Source organism: Pieris napi, chromosome 17 (genome assembly GCF_905475465.1).
Source record: "Pieris napi chromosome 17, ilPieNapi1.2, whole genome shotgun sequence".
In the NCBI taxonomy this organism is placed as follows: domain Eukaryota; kingdom Metazoa; phylum Arthropoda; class Insecta; order Lepidoptera; family Pieridae; genus Pieris; species Pieris napi.
The window spans coordinates 10,243,467-10,262,288 of NC_062250.1; the positions used below are offsets into that span (position 1 = coordinate 10,243,467).

Consider the following 18,822-nt stretch of genomic DNA (forward strand, 5'->3'; position numbering starts at 1 on the left):
AGACTTTAGTCAATTCAGTAGCCGTGAATTATTGATAATAGATTCATCGCGATAAAGTCAAAATACATGACAATAAGCCGAACACCAGAGCTTTTCACTCAACTAATACACCCAATACAATCAGACCTTGGAAAGTGTCTCGAAAACACGATATCTAGCTACAGTAGTTTATGAAAAGAGTGACCATAGCATCGAAATCCGCTGTAGAATTGAACAAGAGCTGTACGCCTTATCAAAACTAAAAAAAGTATTTTGTGACAAGCACCTAGATTTATAGTTTGAAAATCTCATTGCGCGATGTTACGTCTTCTCTGTGCTGTCTACGGCATAGAATCTTGGACACTGACTATGTCCTAAAAACTGGAAGCGTCCGAGGTCTGGGTCGACGTATGCTTAAAATATCTTGGACAGACAACATACGAAATACAACCGTGCTGGAAAGAATGCAGAAGAAAGGAAAAGCAAACTTGAGTGTTTCAAACACGTCTTACGTAACACCAAAAAAAAGATCTCCTTCAACTTATCATACAAGGCAAAGTGGCAAGTAGAAGGAGACCTAGCCGCAGCGCCCTTTGGTTGAAAAATATAAGACAATTGTTTGGTCAAAGCACCAAGTCATTGTTTAGAAGCGCGGCATCCAACATTAAAGTAGCTATGATGATCGCCAACCTAGAAAAAGATATAAAATTGAAAAGCTGATACGACGACATAAATAATTTTATTCAAATATATCTATCTCAAGCGGCTAAACGAACTCACGTCTACTACGAACTTACTCTAAGATCTTAATAATTGTTGACAGTTGACATTTGACAACGAGTGAAGTTGACGTTTACAGAAAACTAAGAAACGATTTAAAGTTTTTCAGTTTTCTTTTGATTTAAAATAAGTAAGTACTTAGCAGGCTAGCCACGAAATTTCAGTTTCCTTAGTTTATTAAAACTCGAGAGTTGTTCGCGTTGTTTAATGAAATGTTCACGTTACTTAGCGAAATGACCTATGACAGGAGATAAATATTCGGCTCCACGGCCGTGTCTCGTCACTTTGCCAGTCAGTCAGTCTCGCGTCAACATTTCAAGTGCAGTGCGCCATTGAGCTTGCACGATAAAAAAAGGAATGTGTTTATCGTTTCTCGTAATTTTGTTTTAACAAGGACTAGTGTTCGTAATGTGGCAAATGGAAAACTTTTAGCACGTATCAGTTATGGCAGAGTGTATAGAACTTCGTAAGATATTAAAGTGTTGTTTTAGACCGACGAGAGGATCACAGTTACGGATATGGACCTTGTGTTTTATAATATTAGGGCTTCCCAGCATATATTCGTCATGTCATTTTGTTGGCACATATCCACCAGGCACAATAAATGTATTATATGGTCAACCCTTGGAAATATTTTGTGTTGCTGAGAAAAACTATTCATCTAGAGATATTGAATTTTCACTTTATGGCAAGCAGCTTGAATCTCAAATAGTGAACAGTACAACTATTAGGCTATATATAGATAAACCTGAAAAACAAGTAAATACTTACTATTGTAAAAATACTAAATCTGGAAAAAATTGTATCAACAGAGTATTAGTGGACTCACTTCCTCCGAATGTAACAGATTTTAAATGTATTTCAAACAATCTGGAAATCTTAAATTGTTCATGGATAAAAGCTGATACTGAGAGTGCTTTAAGATATAATTTGACATTTGAATCTAATGGAAACTTTGTAACTCCTTGTACTGTGCAAATGGTAGAAAATTCAAAGACCAGATATTGTATATGGAACTCTCATAGTTTCCCCAGATACAGGGAGCAAGAAAAAGTATTTTTTTTTGTAATGGAAACTTGTAACTATTTTGGGTGCAATAGTCAGAACTACAGCATAGACCATTATTCTATAGTAAGACCTGATCGCCCATCAAATTTAAAATCAGTTAAGATTGGCACACATAGTGTCCTTCTAAAGTGGAATGTTCCAAATACTATTGTTGACTTTTTAGACTGTGGAGTAGTTCATAAAATAGAATATCAAATAGAAAAAATAGACAATACTACTTTTTTCCACGAAGTTAATGCATCATCCTTGCCTCTTAAGAATAAGACTTATAAGTTTAATCTAACATTGCCATATGCCCATATGAAGTATGAAGTAAGGATTTCTATTAAATCAAAAAAAGCACCAGATTCAAAAGAATTTTGGTCTGAAAATAGCTTTTTAATATTCTACACAGATAGTGAAACTCCTCAAAGGCCTCCAGATACTTGTGCAGGTGCATTTGACAGATCTGTTTTTGTTGGAAATTATAGAATGATATATATTTACTGGAAGCAATTAGAAGATTATGAACAGGCTGGAGCAAATTTTACATATAAAGTATTAGTGTCACAAGATAATAAAACACAGATTTTGTTTCCTGACAAAAATAAAAGTTTAAGTTATGTGATGCTTAACGCTTCTGTAAGTTCAATGGATGTTACAATTTGGTCTTTTAACCAAATAGGCTCATCAGTAAACAGTAGTTACTTATACATACCTTCTGAAAAGAATATAAAGTCTTTAGGTTTGACATCATTTACAAAATTAGCTTATGAAAATGGAACATATGAATTAGCTTGGGGTGGAAGTAAAGAAATTGATAACTATACTATGTTTTGGTGTCAACATAACAGTACAAATATATGCATTGGCCAAATGAATTATACTGTTCTCGATCCCACAAAAAGCCGTTTTGCTATAGATCTTCCAAGAGAACACCGATATCAATTTGCTATATCAGCTAACAATGGGACTACTACAAGTGGAATAGTGTGGGCTAAATGTGATATTTCAAAAGAGGGTTTTGTTATGTATCGTTTTAACATGCACTTGAAATATGACATCCCTGGTAAGACATTTGTAAACCTTAAATGGGAGATGGAATGTGTTTTACAAGAGGGCATCATAACTGGATATAACATTAGCTACTGTCCAACTTTGCGGACCGGTCCAAATTGTGATAAATCTTTTGAAACTAAACATGTATATATTTCCAATCCTAAACAGACTAACAAAATAATAGAAGGATTATTACCATTTAGAACATATCAATTTTCTATTGCAATAAATACAATTTTTGGACAAAAAACTGTTGAAAATGCATCAGCACAGGTAACTACATCTGAAGATACACCTACAAGTCCTGTGAATCTAGTAATTTCAAATGTTACAAATAATTCATTGGTGATAGCTTGGGATCCACCATATCAGAGGAATGGTAATATTGGAAAATATGTAGTAAACAACTTCAATAAGGAGATCTATGTTGATAAAGTGTCAGAAACAGATAAATCAAGAAGAACTGTGACTTTAACAGGTCTACAAGCTTTTACCAATTATTCGTTAACCGTGCAGGCATGTAATATTCCAATTAATGTATGTTCTAAACATAGTCTAGGTTTATATGTGAGGACTGCAATTGGTCCTCCTAGTAGGATAAAAGCACCAACAACTATTCTAAATAATCCCGATAAACTTAGATGGGAACCTCCTGAAATACCAGGAGGCACATTAGATCGTTATCAAATAAAAATTATTAAAGATTATAACTTACCTGAAATCATAAACACCACTAATCTATTATACACATTTATACATTGTGAAGGAGGAGTTTCTACCGAAACTTATCAAGTTAGGGCAGTGAATTTTGATAATGATTTATATCATGGTGTAAAAGGAGATGCTATTTTGATACCAAGATTAAGTCCGGATAGTGATGAATATCTTGGGCCATGGAGTGAACCAACTACAGTAGCATGTAGAAGCAGAGATGGTTTTACTATGATTATAATTTTCATGGTTGTTTTTGCACTAGTTGGTTTTGGATATGGCTCTATTAAACTTTACAAAAAGTATAGGAAAATGGAGGATATCAAACCAGTTTTACCTTATGGCTTAGGCGAACCAGAAAAAGACAGAAGTAAGTTTCCCTATCCTGAATGGAATCCATCTACAAAAGATGAAAAACCCTCATCAGATGAAATGTTACTATTACCAAATACCAAAAGTAACACTGTATCAACCACAGATATAAAACAAAAAGATGACAATTGTGCTGCTAGTGATCATACAGATAGTACTGCACTCTCAGATTCTTCTATAGGCCCTGTTGACAGACAAATATCTACATCAGATGATGGTTCTGAGTCATCTTTACATATTGAAGCAGATACTGATAAGGGCGACGAAAATACTATAGTGCAAGAAGAGTCATCTGAAGTTGACTCAGAAAGTTCTAGAGAAAATTCACCCTATTTCAGTGATAAGACTTTCAAGAAAAACCCGAATAGTGGTTATGTTCAACCAGTTGTTAGTGCTACAAGTGGTTACGTACAATCGGCGCCTGCCCCACTAAAGAACTCTCAATTAGCTACATACCCACAAGCAACAACATCAAGCTATGTCATGGCAGGTTTGCCACCACCTTTGTTCACATCACGTCCAAATCCTGTACTAACATCTGGTTATGTAATGCCTGAAGAAGTCCAGGCCAAATCAATTATGAGTTCTCCAAAGATAATGTCAGGAAACCCTAAAGACTTGGGGCCAGAAAGCTTGCCAACTTTGCCTACCTTGCCACCTTCAGTCAAGCCTAGCACAGATAGTAGTTATATTCAATTGCAGTCATTGGATTCATTGCCTAGTCTTAAGTCAGTACGTAATACAGTGCCATTAAAACCGCCCGCGTCAAGTGGTTATATAACTCCGGGTGACGTTGTCATAAACAAGCACCTCAACAATATGATGACCGCTGGACAACTCCCGGAGGATTCTGCCATATTAGATCCAACTATGTCCCCCGATGCATACTGTCGGTTTTCGTGGAGTACAGATCCCGCCAATGATAACCTACACTCATTGCTCACCGACTCGCCTACAAGAAATATCTCAAAAAATTAATTTACGTCAACGTTTGTGACACAGTACTGATAAACGTATGTAGTGATTTGTAGTATGTACATATATGTAGCTTAAAAAGTGGACATTATAATTTAATACGACGAAGATAATATTTTTTATAGTGATAATACTCGTGCCTTATTAATTTATTTTAGGTCATTAAATAAAACACTATAGGTAAGACATAATGTCTCAAATTTACAAACCCGTGTAGTAAATTTCGTGAAATTGCAACGTTTGTGAAAGTTTTTGTATTGTTTCAGAAGATTTGTATCTAATCTTAAATAAGTTGATATGGAGGGTACCTACAATATTAATTTAATACCAAACGATCTGAGCGTTGAAGAGACAATTCTTCAGATTGCCGATGCTTTAGATAATCTTAACGGAATAGTCGATGACGTGTTTACACGAATATCTACAAAAATTAATAAGAATATGAACAAAACAATGGAACTTCAAACCAGAATTGATACGTCTAAAACAAAAGTGGATAAACTTGCTGGAATGCAAAAGGCTATAAAAGTGTTCTCTAGTGCTAAATATCCTGCATCGATTGTACATGAACATTATCAATCCATCTTCGACAAAAACACATACCATTATGAACCTAAAAAGGTTACGCTTAGCGGCAAATCGAAGAGACCGACTAATGAAAAAGGAATACAGGTATGGCGTGGCTCTAAACTGTGGTGTTTTATTCATTGCTTATCTCGACTAATAACTCGTCTCTTTATAGGAAAAGCTTCATTTCTTCCACGTAAAAGTGGCGGAACCGAAAAGCACAAGACATAAACAGGAAAACCAGTTAAAAACGGTGATTGAGAAAGTGTCTTCTGTGGGTGAATTACTGATTTTCAATACAGATGAAAGTCCATACATCGGTCTGCCCAGCAAACAACAGGCCTATGTTCCGAGAGCAGTCACCGATGTGAAAAAGACTGTTTTGGATGAAGCACCCCCATCTATCATGAAAGGCAATGTACTGGCGAGAGAAATTGACGAGTATATGTACGCACCGGGTATGGGAATGGTATGTAACATTTTTGATATAAAATAATTAAACGCCATCGAGTTTTCGCGAGTCTTTGTACCAAAATAAACTAATATTACGTTAATATACACAATAACACTGCATAAAAGTCCATTAAAATCAAGTAGTTAAGATGGTGAAAATAAAACCTGTTTTAAAACTAGACAAATCTTAATATACGTTAGGAAATTTTTAATTAAACTAAATTTGATAAATTTTTGATTGACCATTTCAATAAACGTTTGTTTCGCTGATTTGCCTTATATGATTTTTTTCATTATGTTACGATAGTGATCGCAGGAGAAATAACGAAATGAGTATGACGCATAGCGTTTATATATGTAAGAAATATAAAATGGGTAAAGAACGTGACTATATATCTGTGCAAACGTTACTACTTTTTTTTACTCTTACGCTACGAGATGGCAAGACAATTTTCGTTCAAAATTTCATATTTAAAAAAAATATTGCCTGTGTTCTAGTACTACATAATCAAGATTACATTAAGTCCATGTCACTTAGTTTAACATTTGTACACGATCTCCGAAATAGTGAAGGGTTCCTCCAAATTCTTCCACTTCCACACTCTCTCACCATCGCCACCATTTTCCAATACTTCCCGCTATCCCTTTTATTCCATCAATATACAATATGGAATACATTATATTCGTCTGCCAATCAATGATTCATATTCCGACTGATTTTATTTATTCAATTCGGCCCGAATAATATTTTGAATATCATTTATATTCACATCTGACTATACTAGACCGAAGCTTGTTTTATTAAATTCGTCATATGTTATTGATAAAGATACCCTTTTAGCATACTCTCGATGTTAAGAGAAATTGCCATAACCAAATAGTCGTAATTAAATGTCAACATGTGTGTCGTACAGGCTCTGGGGAGTTCACTGTACAATTTTCTTATTACGCAACTACAGAAAACAGTTTAGTGTTTACCATATAGTTGTTATTTTATGTAAATAATGCAATATATACAAAGATATAAATAAAACGTATTTGAATCTAAATTTGCCATGTTCGGTTTCGAAAAATACTATTATAGATTCTGTGAAACACAATTAAGTATTTAGAAGTTCAAAGAGAACGAAATATTAGAAATCGTTTTTTGGAGTATTTTACGAATATTATTATTTCTCGGATGAAGAATGAGGCCAATGTAATAATTTTGAAATGGATCTATTACTCTCAATATGAGAAAACGGCCTTTTAATTTCTTAGTGTAAAGAGAACACTTTTCTACAGGTACCGGAACTGGACATGCCACTCGACCTCCCTCATCTACCAGGAGTGGCTGGCGATATCCAATATTCATTCACCGATGACGGTTCCATCGCCCCATCCGCTGTAGCATCGCCTGTAGCACCCACAGTGCCATTACCAGAACTCCCCGATGTCTCAGTACTGCCGGATGTTAAGCCAGATATGCCCGAAGTGGTGGAAGATGTAGTGGGTAAAGTGCCAGATGTACCTGATGCACCACCTGCCCCTCCGATGCCAGCTTCGATCCCGCCTCCGCCGCCCCCTCCACCGATGGACTTCGTAACACCTGTTAAAACCCGGTAAGTGCTAGTTTAAGTCTTATTTTTATTTTGGATAATCTTAAATCGACACAGCAAGTTTTTGGAATTTCCAAAGATCAAAATTAGATGATGAATTCTTTTTTCCTAGATGTTTTACGCATTACAAATTTGCGCAGTGAATAAGGGCAACGCCCTTACTTGCATTTGATAGTCTTCTGCAGGTTAAATTTAATTATGTTACTATGCATGGTTTGTTATACTGGTTAACGACCTATGTATCCATTGTATTACTAGTTTAGTCCTCTAAACATACATATAAAAATCCGGCAGTAGGTTTAAAAACCGACTCTTTTTGTAGCTTCGTACATACTTATACTAAAAATATACTACTGTTGGTACTACTGTATACTGTACTTCATACTATATATAATAGCAATTTTCTAAATTCGAAGTAATTAATAATACGAAACATTCTAAGTGTTTATTTATTTATTAAAGTACACCACACCATATATAATGCATTTTCTACAGTTACAAGCTATATATTCTAAAATACATTAAAATTACGGTGAACGTAAGTTTTACAAAAAATCAAATTAATACACTTCCAATTTTAGTTTAAACTAGTAATTTTTTTGTTGACGTAATTCCAATAAAAAGTAATTACTAACAATATGTCATTAACATTATCGTTTACTAAGCGAGCCCTTGGCAATGTAAAAATTACATCATTCACTTAGTTAAAAGCTAGTTTCCTTATTTACCACATTACATAATAGCTTAGGTTTATTATAATTGTATTTATTTGAGGCTTCATAGTGAGTCGCGAATTGTTTTCTTAAACTTAATGCCGTGCGTTCGAATCGTGGTTGTGCTCCTTTGGTGCAGAGATAATTCTGTAACGCGTAGTTAACACTTGCTGGTATGGTTAAAGGAAATATAATGAGGACCAACAAGTCTTTGTGCCTAATATCGAGGTCTCACAAGGCTGATCATATCGTCGCTGTAGTATGATAACCTCGTATGTCCAGAGAACGAAACATTACAGGAAACGAAAAAAATGTTTCATCTTATCAATGTTCGTTAAAATATTATTACATATGTGTTTTTCTCCATTGCTTTAGAATTTAGATGGTAAAAACGACTTATTTATTAATAACATAAATAAGTCCTTGATTATACCAGTTAAATGACATAAGAGTCTAAGAATTAAAAATAAAAGGGTTTTTTTGACATACGAGGTTATCATTCTACAGTGACGGTATGTTGCTTGTAGAATGATTACGGAAATTTAAAAAGCACTTTCTATGCAAAAAAAGCGTTAGTTCACGCTTAAGTTATAAGTGCTTTCTATTAAATTATGTGCCAGCAAGATATTTAGGTCACAATGCAACATTATTAAAACTGCGCGAAAGAGCGGCGCCTTATTGAGTAGAAGAAAAACGAAAAATAAATTTATTTTAAAGAATGCTACTTTAATAACATCTATTCATAAATGATGGAGCTTTTATTGAGAAAACTTAAACACATACGACACATTTTCTCACTTTTACCGATTCGACGATATAAGATCTGAATTTTAATGTCATCTTCTGTATAATTCATAGCGTGAACCTTGTTAGGCCCATATAAGGTGACAAGTTATTGTCCATTATGATATCTAATATTATTGAAATGCCCGTATATAATGCTTATTAACTGACTTTAATTAGAGCCCGGGCGACCCGGACTCAACGGGAGACACCGATCCCACCAGACCTTGTTTAAGTAAATTAAGTGCTTTTTTTAGGAAAGGAGAGAAGATACTTCCCTGCTGCTTAGATTCTCGGCCATAGATGTGCGTCGCGTGAGTGATAGGCTCTTAGATGTGTTATTCATATAAAGAATGACTATATAAATGTATTAAAGAAAAGCTGTGTAAAATGGCTTACTATAAAGTTAACGATTATCTAGTTGATAGAAGGGCCTGGGACTAGTGCTAGACAGGCTACTTCTAATTAATTTGCGATATTTGTTTTAAAATAAGTGTTTGATGATTTGCTATTTTAAAAGAGTACCGAGAGTTTTGTTTACGCCGGCTTTTTGTCTCGGCATCCACCCTCTGTCTTCTTTGCCGGTGAGTAGGAATGCCTACCTATTCAAATTTAATGACGTGAAATACGTGATACCTGTATATTATATTCCATAATAAACATATTTTATTTTATAAAAGGTGGCATGGAAGTCTGTAATAATAGGATCTCAATTCCTTAGATTTCGTTTTTAAATAATCTCCTCCCATTATTTAATGACGCCTGAATCATGTATTGTAACTTCCTAGATAACATGATCAGATTTAATAGAATGATAGTATTATTTAAAAAAATCCTCGATTTTTTAAGTCTTCAAATTGTATATGTTATTTAGTTTTGTTGTGCTTTTGGAAAGCACAATGTCGAGCTGATGAAGATATATTATTTCAAACTTAAATTCGATCGTATTGTCAGAACGCACCGTTTTTTTACCTCCGTGACCCTAACATATGTTCCGAAAAGTATTTACCGAAAGCTTATCATTAATCACTTTTTATCGCACGGTTGTTAAAAGCTAATCTTAATGGCTTCTCGGCCATATTTGTTAGACATTGGATACGACCACAAGGGTGAAATTTCTAAGGCAAGAAATACGAATTTCACTTGTTTAATAAGCCTCAATATCTCCATTGGACTTTGTCCATTCAGTTCTTGGCTTCTAGGAGTATAAAAACAAAAGCAATCCGCTGAATTATTCTATTGTTTTCATCATGAAAGCCCTTTGTACCTGGTTCTACAAGAACATAACCCCTTTCAATTGACTATACAGCTTAATGATACAGCATACACGTGCAAGAATAACTTTCGACTGATCCAAGACCTTTTTATTCCTCTTACACTTAAGCAAAATTTTATGTCCCTCTCTGGCGGTGGTTTTGATTTGTGTTCCCTAGACAATCTAATTCTTGAAACTCCTACTCATAAAACTGAATTCTTTACTCCTCCTTTACTGTGCAAAGTATCCTGCTATGGAATTCCTTACCTATTGATATCAGACGAGCTCAGTCTTTAAATTTTATTAAAAATCTTCTTTTTGATCATTTTTCTCCTGCCTCGTAGCTACTACTTATATACTATATTAATTAAGTTTAGATTTTACTTTAGTTATAGGTAGTGTTATGTTATTATGAGTTTTTTTTTGTTAATTATTTATGCACTTCTTGTACTTTACCCGCTGTAGGTGTTTCTTTTTTTATTGTGCCTTATTAGGGTTGTCTGAAAGGAATCGCTTGTTAGCAATAAGGCCGTCCGTTGCGTAACTTATGTAACCTGGTTTTTCTATATGTTTTATTTTGTAAAAGGTAACGAAGTGTAAATATTTATTTTATTATAAATAGGAATTTTCTGTCAATGTCTGGGGATTTATCTTTCCCAAGAACGATATCTCAGCTTCTTCAAGAGTTTTCCAACTTAATGCGCAGTGCGTCGTTTCCGTAAATTGTCGACTTGCGATGAATTTTAGATTCAGCTTCTCCGAGCTATTCCGATTCTTGTAACGTCCATATATTTTGTAAACCGGCTTCTATAGATGTTGCATTACGTGAATCGTAAGTGGCATCGTTAGAAGACGTTTTAGAAAGGTGTTTCGAGGAAAAATGTAAATCGAATGTACGCTAGCGGGATTAGAGTTATGGGTCACTTGACCCTAGGTTAGCCTGAGGAATATAAAATAGGCTAAATGTTGAATAAATATGCCATTCGGTGCGTTTTCGAGGCACGTACCGTCGTTTATTATCCAGTAATGTCTTGGTGATTTTACGGAAATGTTTTATTTGCTGGCGATGTTTTAATACTTTTTGTTTAAGAAAACCCAGTGGCTACTACGAACTTTTTGGACTCAGATTTCTGTATCTGTTTCCTGACGTGTCTGTTCCTGTGCTGTTTGCTTTTGTCTCTTAGGTATGCCGGTTTTCCTCCACCGTACGAAAGATTGTCCGTTTCTCTCACAGACAGAACCATTGGTGCACAGCTTGGGTTTGAACCGACGACCTCAGGGATTTCGGGTCGCACTCTCAAGCCTGGCTTCTGTCTTTATCTTATCTATAAAATTCTCGTGTCACAATGTTAGTTACCATACTCCTCCGTAACGGCTCAACCGATTTTTATCAAATTTTATATGCATATTAAGCTTACTTAAAAAATGGATAGTATTATACCCCTATTTCTCATACTCCTAAGTGATAAGAGTTGTCTACCCCTAACATATAATATGCCATCAAAAAATACATACAACCCTAAATTTTTACCCCTCTACGATTAATCCCTATTTTTTATTATAGTAGATAGTTATTTTTATTGAACTAAAAAATATTTCATAGAAATAATATACTTAGGTACATGGCTAAACAACGTTTGCCGGGTCAGCTAGTTTCCGTATAAAACTTGGTAAAGGTAGTCGAAATTTTCGAGCGTCAAAGTGTAACAAGTTATAAGCGTAACGTTGTTAGGTATCTATGCTAGCTTTAAGTTTTCAAAGAACTGCAATATAACTCGTTTCAAGGAACCCTTTGAAACGCAAGCGTTTTAAAGTTATAGAGAATTTTTATTTTATAAAAGTTCTTTGGTAACCTAATAGCTAATCAATACCGGATTGCATAGAGAGATGATATATTGAAAGATATATATACCTTATATAAAGCGACTACAAATAAAAAAGATGGACACCGCGTAGGTAGTTTCCTAAAACGTCCAAGACCTAATATAATGAGATTAGAGTTAAGGTATTGGGAGACTGGTTTCCAAACTAGGTAAGAATCTGTGATATAGATTACCAAGCTTCCATTTCACAGCAGTCATGAGTGGTAACAAAAAGTACATTCTTATATGAGGAAGAAATGTTATAATGAGCGTCTGAAAGCACTTGACCTTACTGATTTAGGAAGTAGGAGATTACGAGGAAATCTCATTGAAACCTATTAAATCCTCACTGGCCACTATAATGTTCCAGGAACTGAGAAGCTCTTTATTTTAAGTGAAAATACACATTTGAGGGGTAGTTCCTTAAAACTTAAGATCACTCAACATAACACAAATTTCCTAAAGAACTTTCTCCCAAACCGAGTAGTGGCCGACTGGAATAGGCTTCCGGAAAGTATAATCAGTGCACCATCGTTGAACACCTTTAAAAATAGATTGGATAATTTCTCCAAATCTCAAAATACACGCGCATCAGCTTATTAAAAGCTGCCAGTGTGTTAATATACATAATAATAATAATATGGGTAGCCAAACAAATGTAACGTCTTAGAAAAGGAAAGAAAAACAAAACAATAATGGTCTTATATACAACATTGTTTAAGATCGAAGTCGTAGGAGAACAAAAACATGCGTCTCAATTCCTTTATCCGTCGTAGGTCCTCTAATTACGACGAAATATAATATTGTCTTGTTAGGAAAAACATATTTGAACACTGAGGCAGCACATAGCTTGTGTTTTCGTACAATTTATTTTAACAATGAGCTTATTAAATGAATATTTCTATTTTGTTAGTCATGCCCAAAGGGAATGTTATGTTCTCGAAATGTTGTTTAATAACTAAAATGAGATGTTATTCGTATTTTAAAAACAATTCTAATACGTATTTTAATTGGAAAGCACATGAAGATAATTATACAATTTGTTTGATAAATACCCTCAAGGTTATAAGGCTAAATATGAATAAACTGGGAAATTATTTTGTTGATGAAAAACAAAAGAATATATGTATATCGCTGATGGATTATACCATAGCCTATTCATAGCATATTCTTCATAGCTTTTATAAATATCTTTGTGTTCTTCTTATTCTTAGGTTCTTTGGAAGCATTTCCACCTCGGATATCAAAAAAAAAAAAAAAGGTTCTTTGGAAGTTGGTAGCGCGCTGTATTAGTCCATTGCCCATGCAAGACACACATTTGTGTTTAGATATTCTAAGTATCTTCATGGGCGGTTTTATTTTAAAAAAAAAGAAATTCAGCGGTAATTATACTGATATCTTATATTCCATAATTACATTTTTTTTTAAATATTTTTTTTTAATTTTAAATCGGGTTACACAAGTTCCAACTTAGTCACGAAGGCGGTCAAATTCCTATGAATACATGTCACTTAGGTAATTGATGTTATACTTAACATTAATATTTGTATGTAATTGCTAAATGTTTCTTGTAACAGTAGGAAAATTTACAAACTCCGATTTCCGAGCATTGAATTGTAGTTTTGAAAACAAAACACGAATTACTACGAACACGAGTGTAAATATTGCGATGACGCATTTGAAGATAAGATTTCATTTATGCTATTTTTCGGACACAAAAGAAAAATATTTTTGCTAAATTTACATAAACTTATTATGAATCATTTACCAGTGGGATAATTCTATGGGTGAAATCAGTTCGGTAGTTGATTTTATCGTGTTCAAACAACGCGGCCGGGGCACTTTATTTAATTATGTAAGGGCTATAAATTAAATGTCTGCCGTATTTAATTTTACAACACCATACAATGCGCGGACGGGATGAGTATTTGGAAAAACTGATCATGATTGGTTACACAGAAGGCAAAAGATCACGTGGCCGTTGACCAACCAGATGGACCGATCAATTGAGACTCATCGTCCTTTAAACTATACACTGTTATATAAGAGAGGGGCCGGAAAAAACCAGTGGAAAAAGATAGTCCGTTCCAGAAGATTCCTTGCTGTGTACGTACCCCACTCATGCAAATCGAGATTGTATGAAATTGGTCACGTGACCTATGAGTTGCGAGTACGGATTATTATTGATTTTTTAAATTACTATATAACATAAGCTAGTGTTACCCTCTTTATAAAAAAACAAACCACTAACTGCAGTGTTAAAATATTATTTCTATAGTCTCCTTCCGTGTTTACGCTGTGATGAAAGGTGACAGATAAATACTTTGAAATTAGAATGTTCTTAACGGTAAGGTCTACAAAAGACTAGGCGGTATGGGCGAAAGACTATGAGCGTGCGCCATTAGCGAAAAAAAAAGTAAGGTCTCTGAAATATATAACAAGTAACAATGCACCTCGCTATTGCGGTGTTCCTTTACAGATGTGTTAATTTATTGTAAAATTATATTCATAAATATACTTTCATCACTACAAGTTGAATGTTCTGTTGGTCGCAATTAGTCGTGGCTAGCCTTGTGCGATTCGTAGAATTGTAAATCTGAAGTGGAGTCGGATATTATTTTTAAATTTAAAACTGATTTGACAACTTATTGATTTGTTGATTGATTTTTGCATATTTATCTTTGATTATACTAATATTATTAATAATAGATGCACTCGTGAACTTCCTATCACTTACATATATGTCAAAACGTAACACGTAATAGCTTATTTTTCTTTACTTATTATTTATATTTTCCACTGTTTAAAACTTCTCTAGACTTCCACAAATAATTCAAGACCAAAATTAACCAAACCGGTCCAGCCGTTTTCGAGGTTTAGCGAGACTAACGAACAGCAATTCATTTTTATATATATAGATAGATAGATAGATATCATATGGTAATAGGTGTTTATTATTCTAGCGGTTGGATGTTGATTTTTTAAATTTTTGGACATAAATTATAGCCTGCGATAGTACTTCATTCTAATCGTTAATGAATCTAGAATTTCGTAGGGATTTAGTTTAAATCAAATAACGCAAACGTAAGCACATACTTACTAGGAAAGATTATGAGATTGTACGTTCTGCCCTGCGATTCTGTAACTTACTTCACGAACTCACACAGCGGTTTTTGCATCGGCGGTCGCTCTCAAATCAGTCCTGAAGCAGTCATTTTATGATTTGGCATTCTAATAAACAATAAACTACAAGCTCCCACCTTTTCAAAATGCCAAATCATAAAATGACTGCTTCACGACTGATTTGAGAGCGACCGCCGATGCGAAAACCGCTGTGTGAGTTCGTGAAGTGAGTTACAGAATCGCAGGGCTGGACCGCTCACCGCTGCCGGAAACATCACTTTGCTGTGTATTCGACTGGCACTGTACAGCTTCAACACGTTCCCATTCCCCGTTTATTCGCAGCTTAATGTTTTTCTCGACTATAGAGACCTATTTGAGAAGCGTATTAAAATATACATAGAAAAGATTAATGAATGGCAAAAGGTTTCCTGGTAAATTTATAAAAATCACGTGATTTGGCCGCAAATCAAAAGATAAAATGCAGGCCTTGAATAAACCTTTATCGAAGGGTATATTCGGTACATTGGAACGGGAACGAAACCTCCTGCACTGGTAGATACGTCTCGTACGAACTTAATCTTATCGCATTTCACCTCTAACCTGTCACTAGATAGTCCTATCTTTACAACTACGTACGTAATCAAATATTGCATTTATTATTATATATATTTGTTCCCATACTCCTCCGAAATGGCTCAACCGACTCTTATGAATTTTTTTATGCATATTCAGTAAGTTTGAAAATCGGCTACTATCTAGATATCTTTCAAACCCCTAAACGTTAAGGGTGGTCCCAAATTTTTTATTTTTTAGTTACAATTTTTTGTTTTTATATTTTTGATTTTTAATTTTTATGATACAGCATACAAAAATACATACAATCCTTAATTTTCACCTCTACGATCAAACCCTACTTTTTATTTCTTAGTTAAAATCTTATGACTTTAACTTTGAGGTTTATATAGTGAAAAATTCACAGAAAAACCTAAAAAATCACATTAAGGAGAATCGAACTTCGCGGGGTTAGCATTTGCCACTAAAATTATAAGTTAAACAAAAGAATACGGTACTTGAGAAATCAAGTAAATTTTGTGAATTTCAGTTTTAGTAAAAAGTTAGAATCGACACAAATATTTAATGTACCCTTAACTTAAATTAATACTAAGAAATTTACAGAAATTTCTTTAGATTATCTTTGTACTTGAGTAATGACGGCCTTTCAAGGAGTGATTCTTTGACGTCACCTATCGCGAGTGTGTAGTTCTGATAACTGTTCAAACATTATTGATACGTGACGGTTATTTAACCCAAAATTCCTGAGAATAGAACAGAATAGACGTGACATCTTTTTATTTCCTATTGTTTTGTTCTACGGTGCGAATTCTTAATAAGTTATGCCTCTGCAGCTCGGTCTACGTGACCATATTTGTTCATTGCTTGTGTCCGAGTCATACACATTAATCGGCTAAAAGTTTTTATCTCTTTAGTTACTAGATTAGGTGAATTTCGTGTAATTTTTTGTGACATTTTCTATAACTTAAAAATTATATTAGCAACATATATCATTATTATTATACATTAATACTAGCCGACCAGACAATTTTTTTTTGCCATCTAAATTATTTCTAAGAAACATTGTTTTAGTGCAATAAAAATAACTATCTACTTTTGGGGTGGATCTCTTAGGGGTTTGAAATATAGATAGTAGCCGATTCTCATACTAACTGAATATGCATAAAAATTTCATAGGAATCGATCGAGCCGTTTCGGAGGAGTATGGGAACGAACATTGTGACACGAGAATTATCTATACATATAAAAGAAAGTCGTGTTTGTTACAACACTTATAACTCGAGAACGGCTGGACCGATTACCATGGTTTTTGATTTGTTGGATTTTTTTCCGTCCCGAATAGCAGAATAAGCAATACAATATCGGATAAGTTATCGAATAACAATAAATAAATAAATTAATTTTACGATTGCAAAAACCATATGGTGCCATCTCTTGACAAAACTTCGCATCATTTTACGTCGAATTCGTGTCAGTTCAAGAAATTCCGATCTTGAGGTGAATAAGGAGATGCATAACCATGCTTTGATCCTGATCAAAAGATGTTGCATATCAGAAAGTGCTTAACATGCAGTATCGCCATATTGACGCTAGAGAGAAGATGCCTAATGTGTAAAACTGCCATTCTTCTTTCGCAATGGCAAGCAATAAAACATTTCTGTATTTGCAAAAGAGTTGTATTAATGTAATACTTAACATTAATGAAATCCTAAAATAAGGTAAATTAAAGTAACAACTATATTATAAGGTTGTAGGGCGGAACGAAGTTAGCCAGGTCAGCTAGTATATAAATATAACAATAATAAATTAAAGTACTCGAGTACTATAATAAAGATAACATTAAGTTTATGTTATTATATTAAATATTAGAACACGACTTCTGATGGATTGATGGCCTCCTCCAAATTCTTCACTAATATTTTCCAATATATCCTATATAAGGATATTCCCAGGATTGTTCTATAATAATCGTTAATTCAGTAAAATTACATAAAACGTAAATTGATAACTATATTTATTCCGGAATCACAATATATTTTATTTATAAATGTTTGGTTTTCAGTTTATCGCGTTCATACAAATGCGCCCATGTATAGTATTTAGAGATTACAACATATACTAAAAACAGATACTTATCAAAAATCTTCAGTAAAATTATCTATTTTAATCTAAAAACCCGTTATCAGCCACTATAATGCTAGAATATTGAATAAAAATAATCTTGAACTATAAGGAAGGTCCAACGAATAAATTATTAATGGATTCGAATAAATGTTTTGATCAACTGTTTACAACTCGTGTTAATCTTATCGTAGACGGAGTATTTCTTATGAATAGATGATTCAACAATTATTAAAAGGTTATATGTTTGTATATGTATGTAATTTTTTTACTAGTTGATAAATATAGGAATTTGTGATTGCTATCTTTTTGTATGAATATTAAATGATAAGCACCGATGTTGAATATCATTTTTGATACCTTGCGGTTTTAATTATTTGCTATTACCATTATTTTCTTTATTCGCGGATGTTTAGAGCGATGTTGGCCTAGTGGCTTCAGCGTGCGATTCTCATACCTGAGGTCGTAGGTGCGATCCCGGTTGTGCACCAATGGACTTTCTTTCTATGTGCGCATTTAACATTTGGCTAAGGGTGAAGGAAAACATCGTGATGAAACCGACATGTCTTAGACACAAAAAGTCGACGGCGTGTGTGAGGCACTGGAGGCTGATCACCTACTTGCCTATTAGATTTAAAAATGATCATGAAACAGATTCAGATATCTGAGACCAAGACCTACAGAGGTTGTAGCGCCACTGTTTTATTTTTTATTTTATTCGCGGATGTTTGACCTATGCGACTTCTTCAATTCCCCTTGTAAGTTGTGTGCTGCGATATTGCCGGCTACTCGATTGTGAGGAAGTTGCATGGAGCTGGTTAGCACCGCGCCTTTTTAAGTTCTCATGTTAC

At 34.2% G+C, this 18,822-nt stretch overlaps 1 protein-coding gene across 10 annotated transcripts in view; it reads left to right on the top strand.

Annotated features, from left to right (window-relative positions):
• Nucleotides 1-808: 808 nt before the first annotated feature.
• The window catches only part of LOC125058079 (WASH complex subunit 1-like), a 46,575-nt gene continuing 28,561 nt past the window's right edge, over nt 809-18,822 (top strand). For 2 of the 10 annotated variants that reach the window (XM_047662108.1, XM_047662116.1), the window contains exons 1-3: nt 5,110-5,595; nt 5,666-5,959; nt 7,228-7,544. In XM_047662108.1, the coding sequence (XP_047518064.1) occupies nt 5,221-5,595; nt 5,666-5,959; nt 7,228-7,544 (986 nt within the window). In that variant the 5' untranslated portion in view covers nt 5,110-5,220. The other 8 variants (XM_047662111.1, XM_047662113.1, XM_047662115.1 and 5 more) reach the window with 8 other exon arrangements.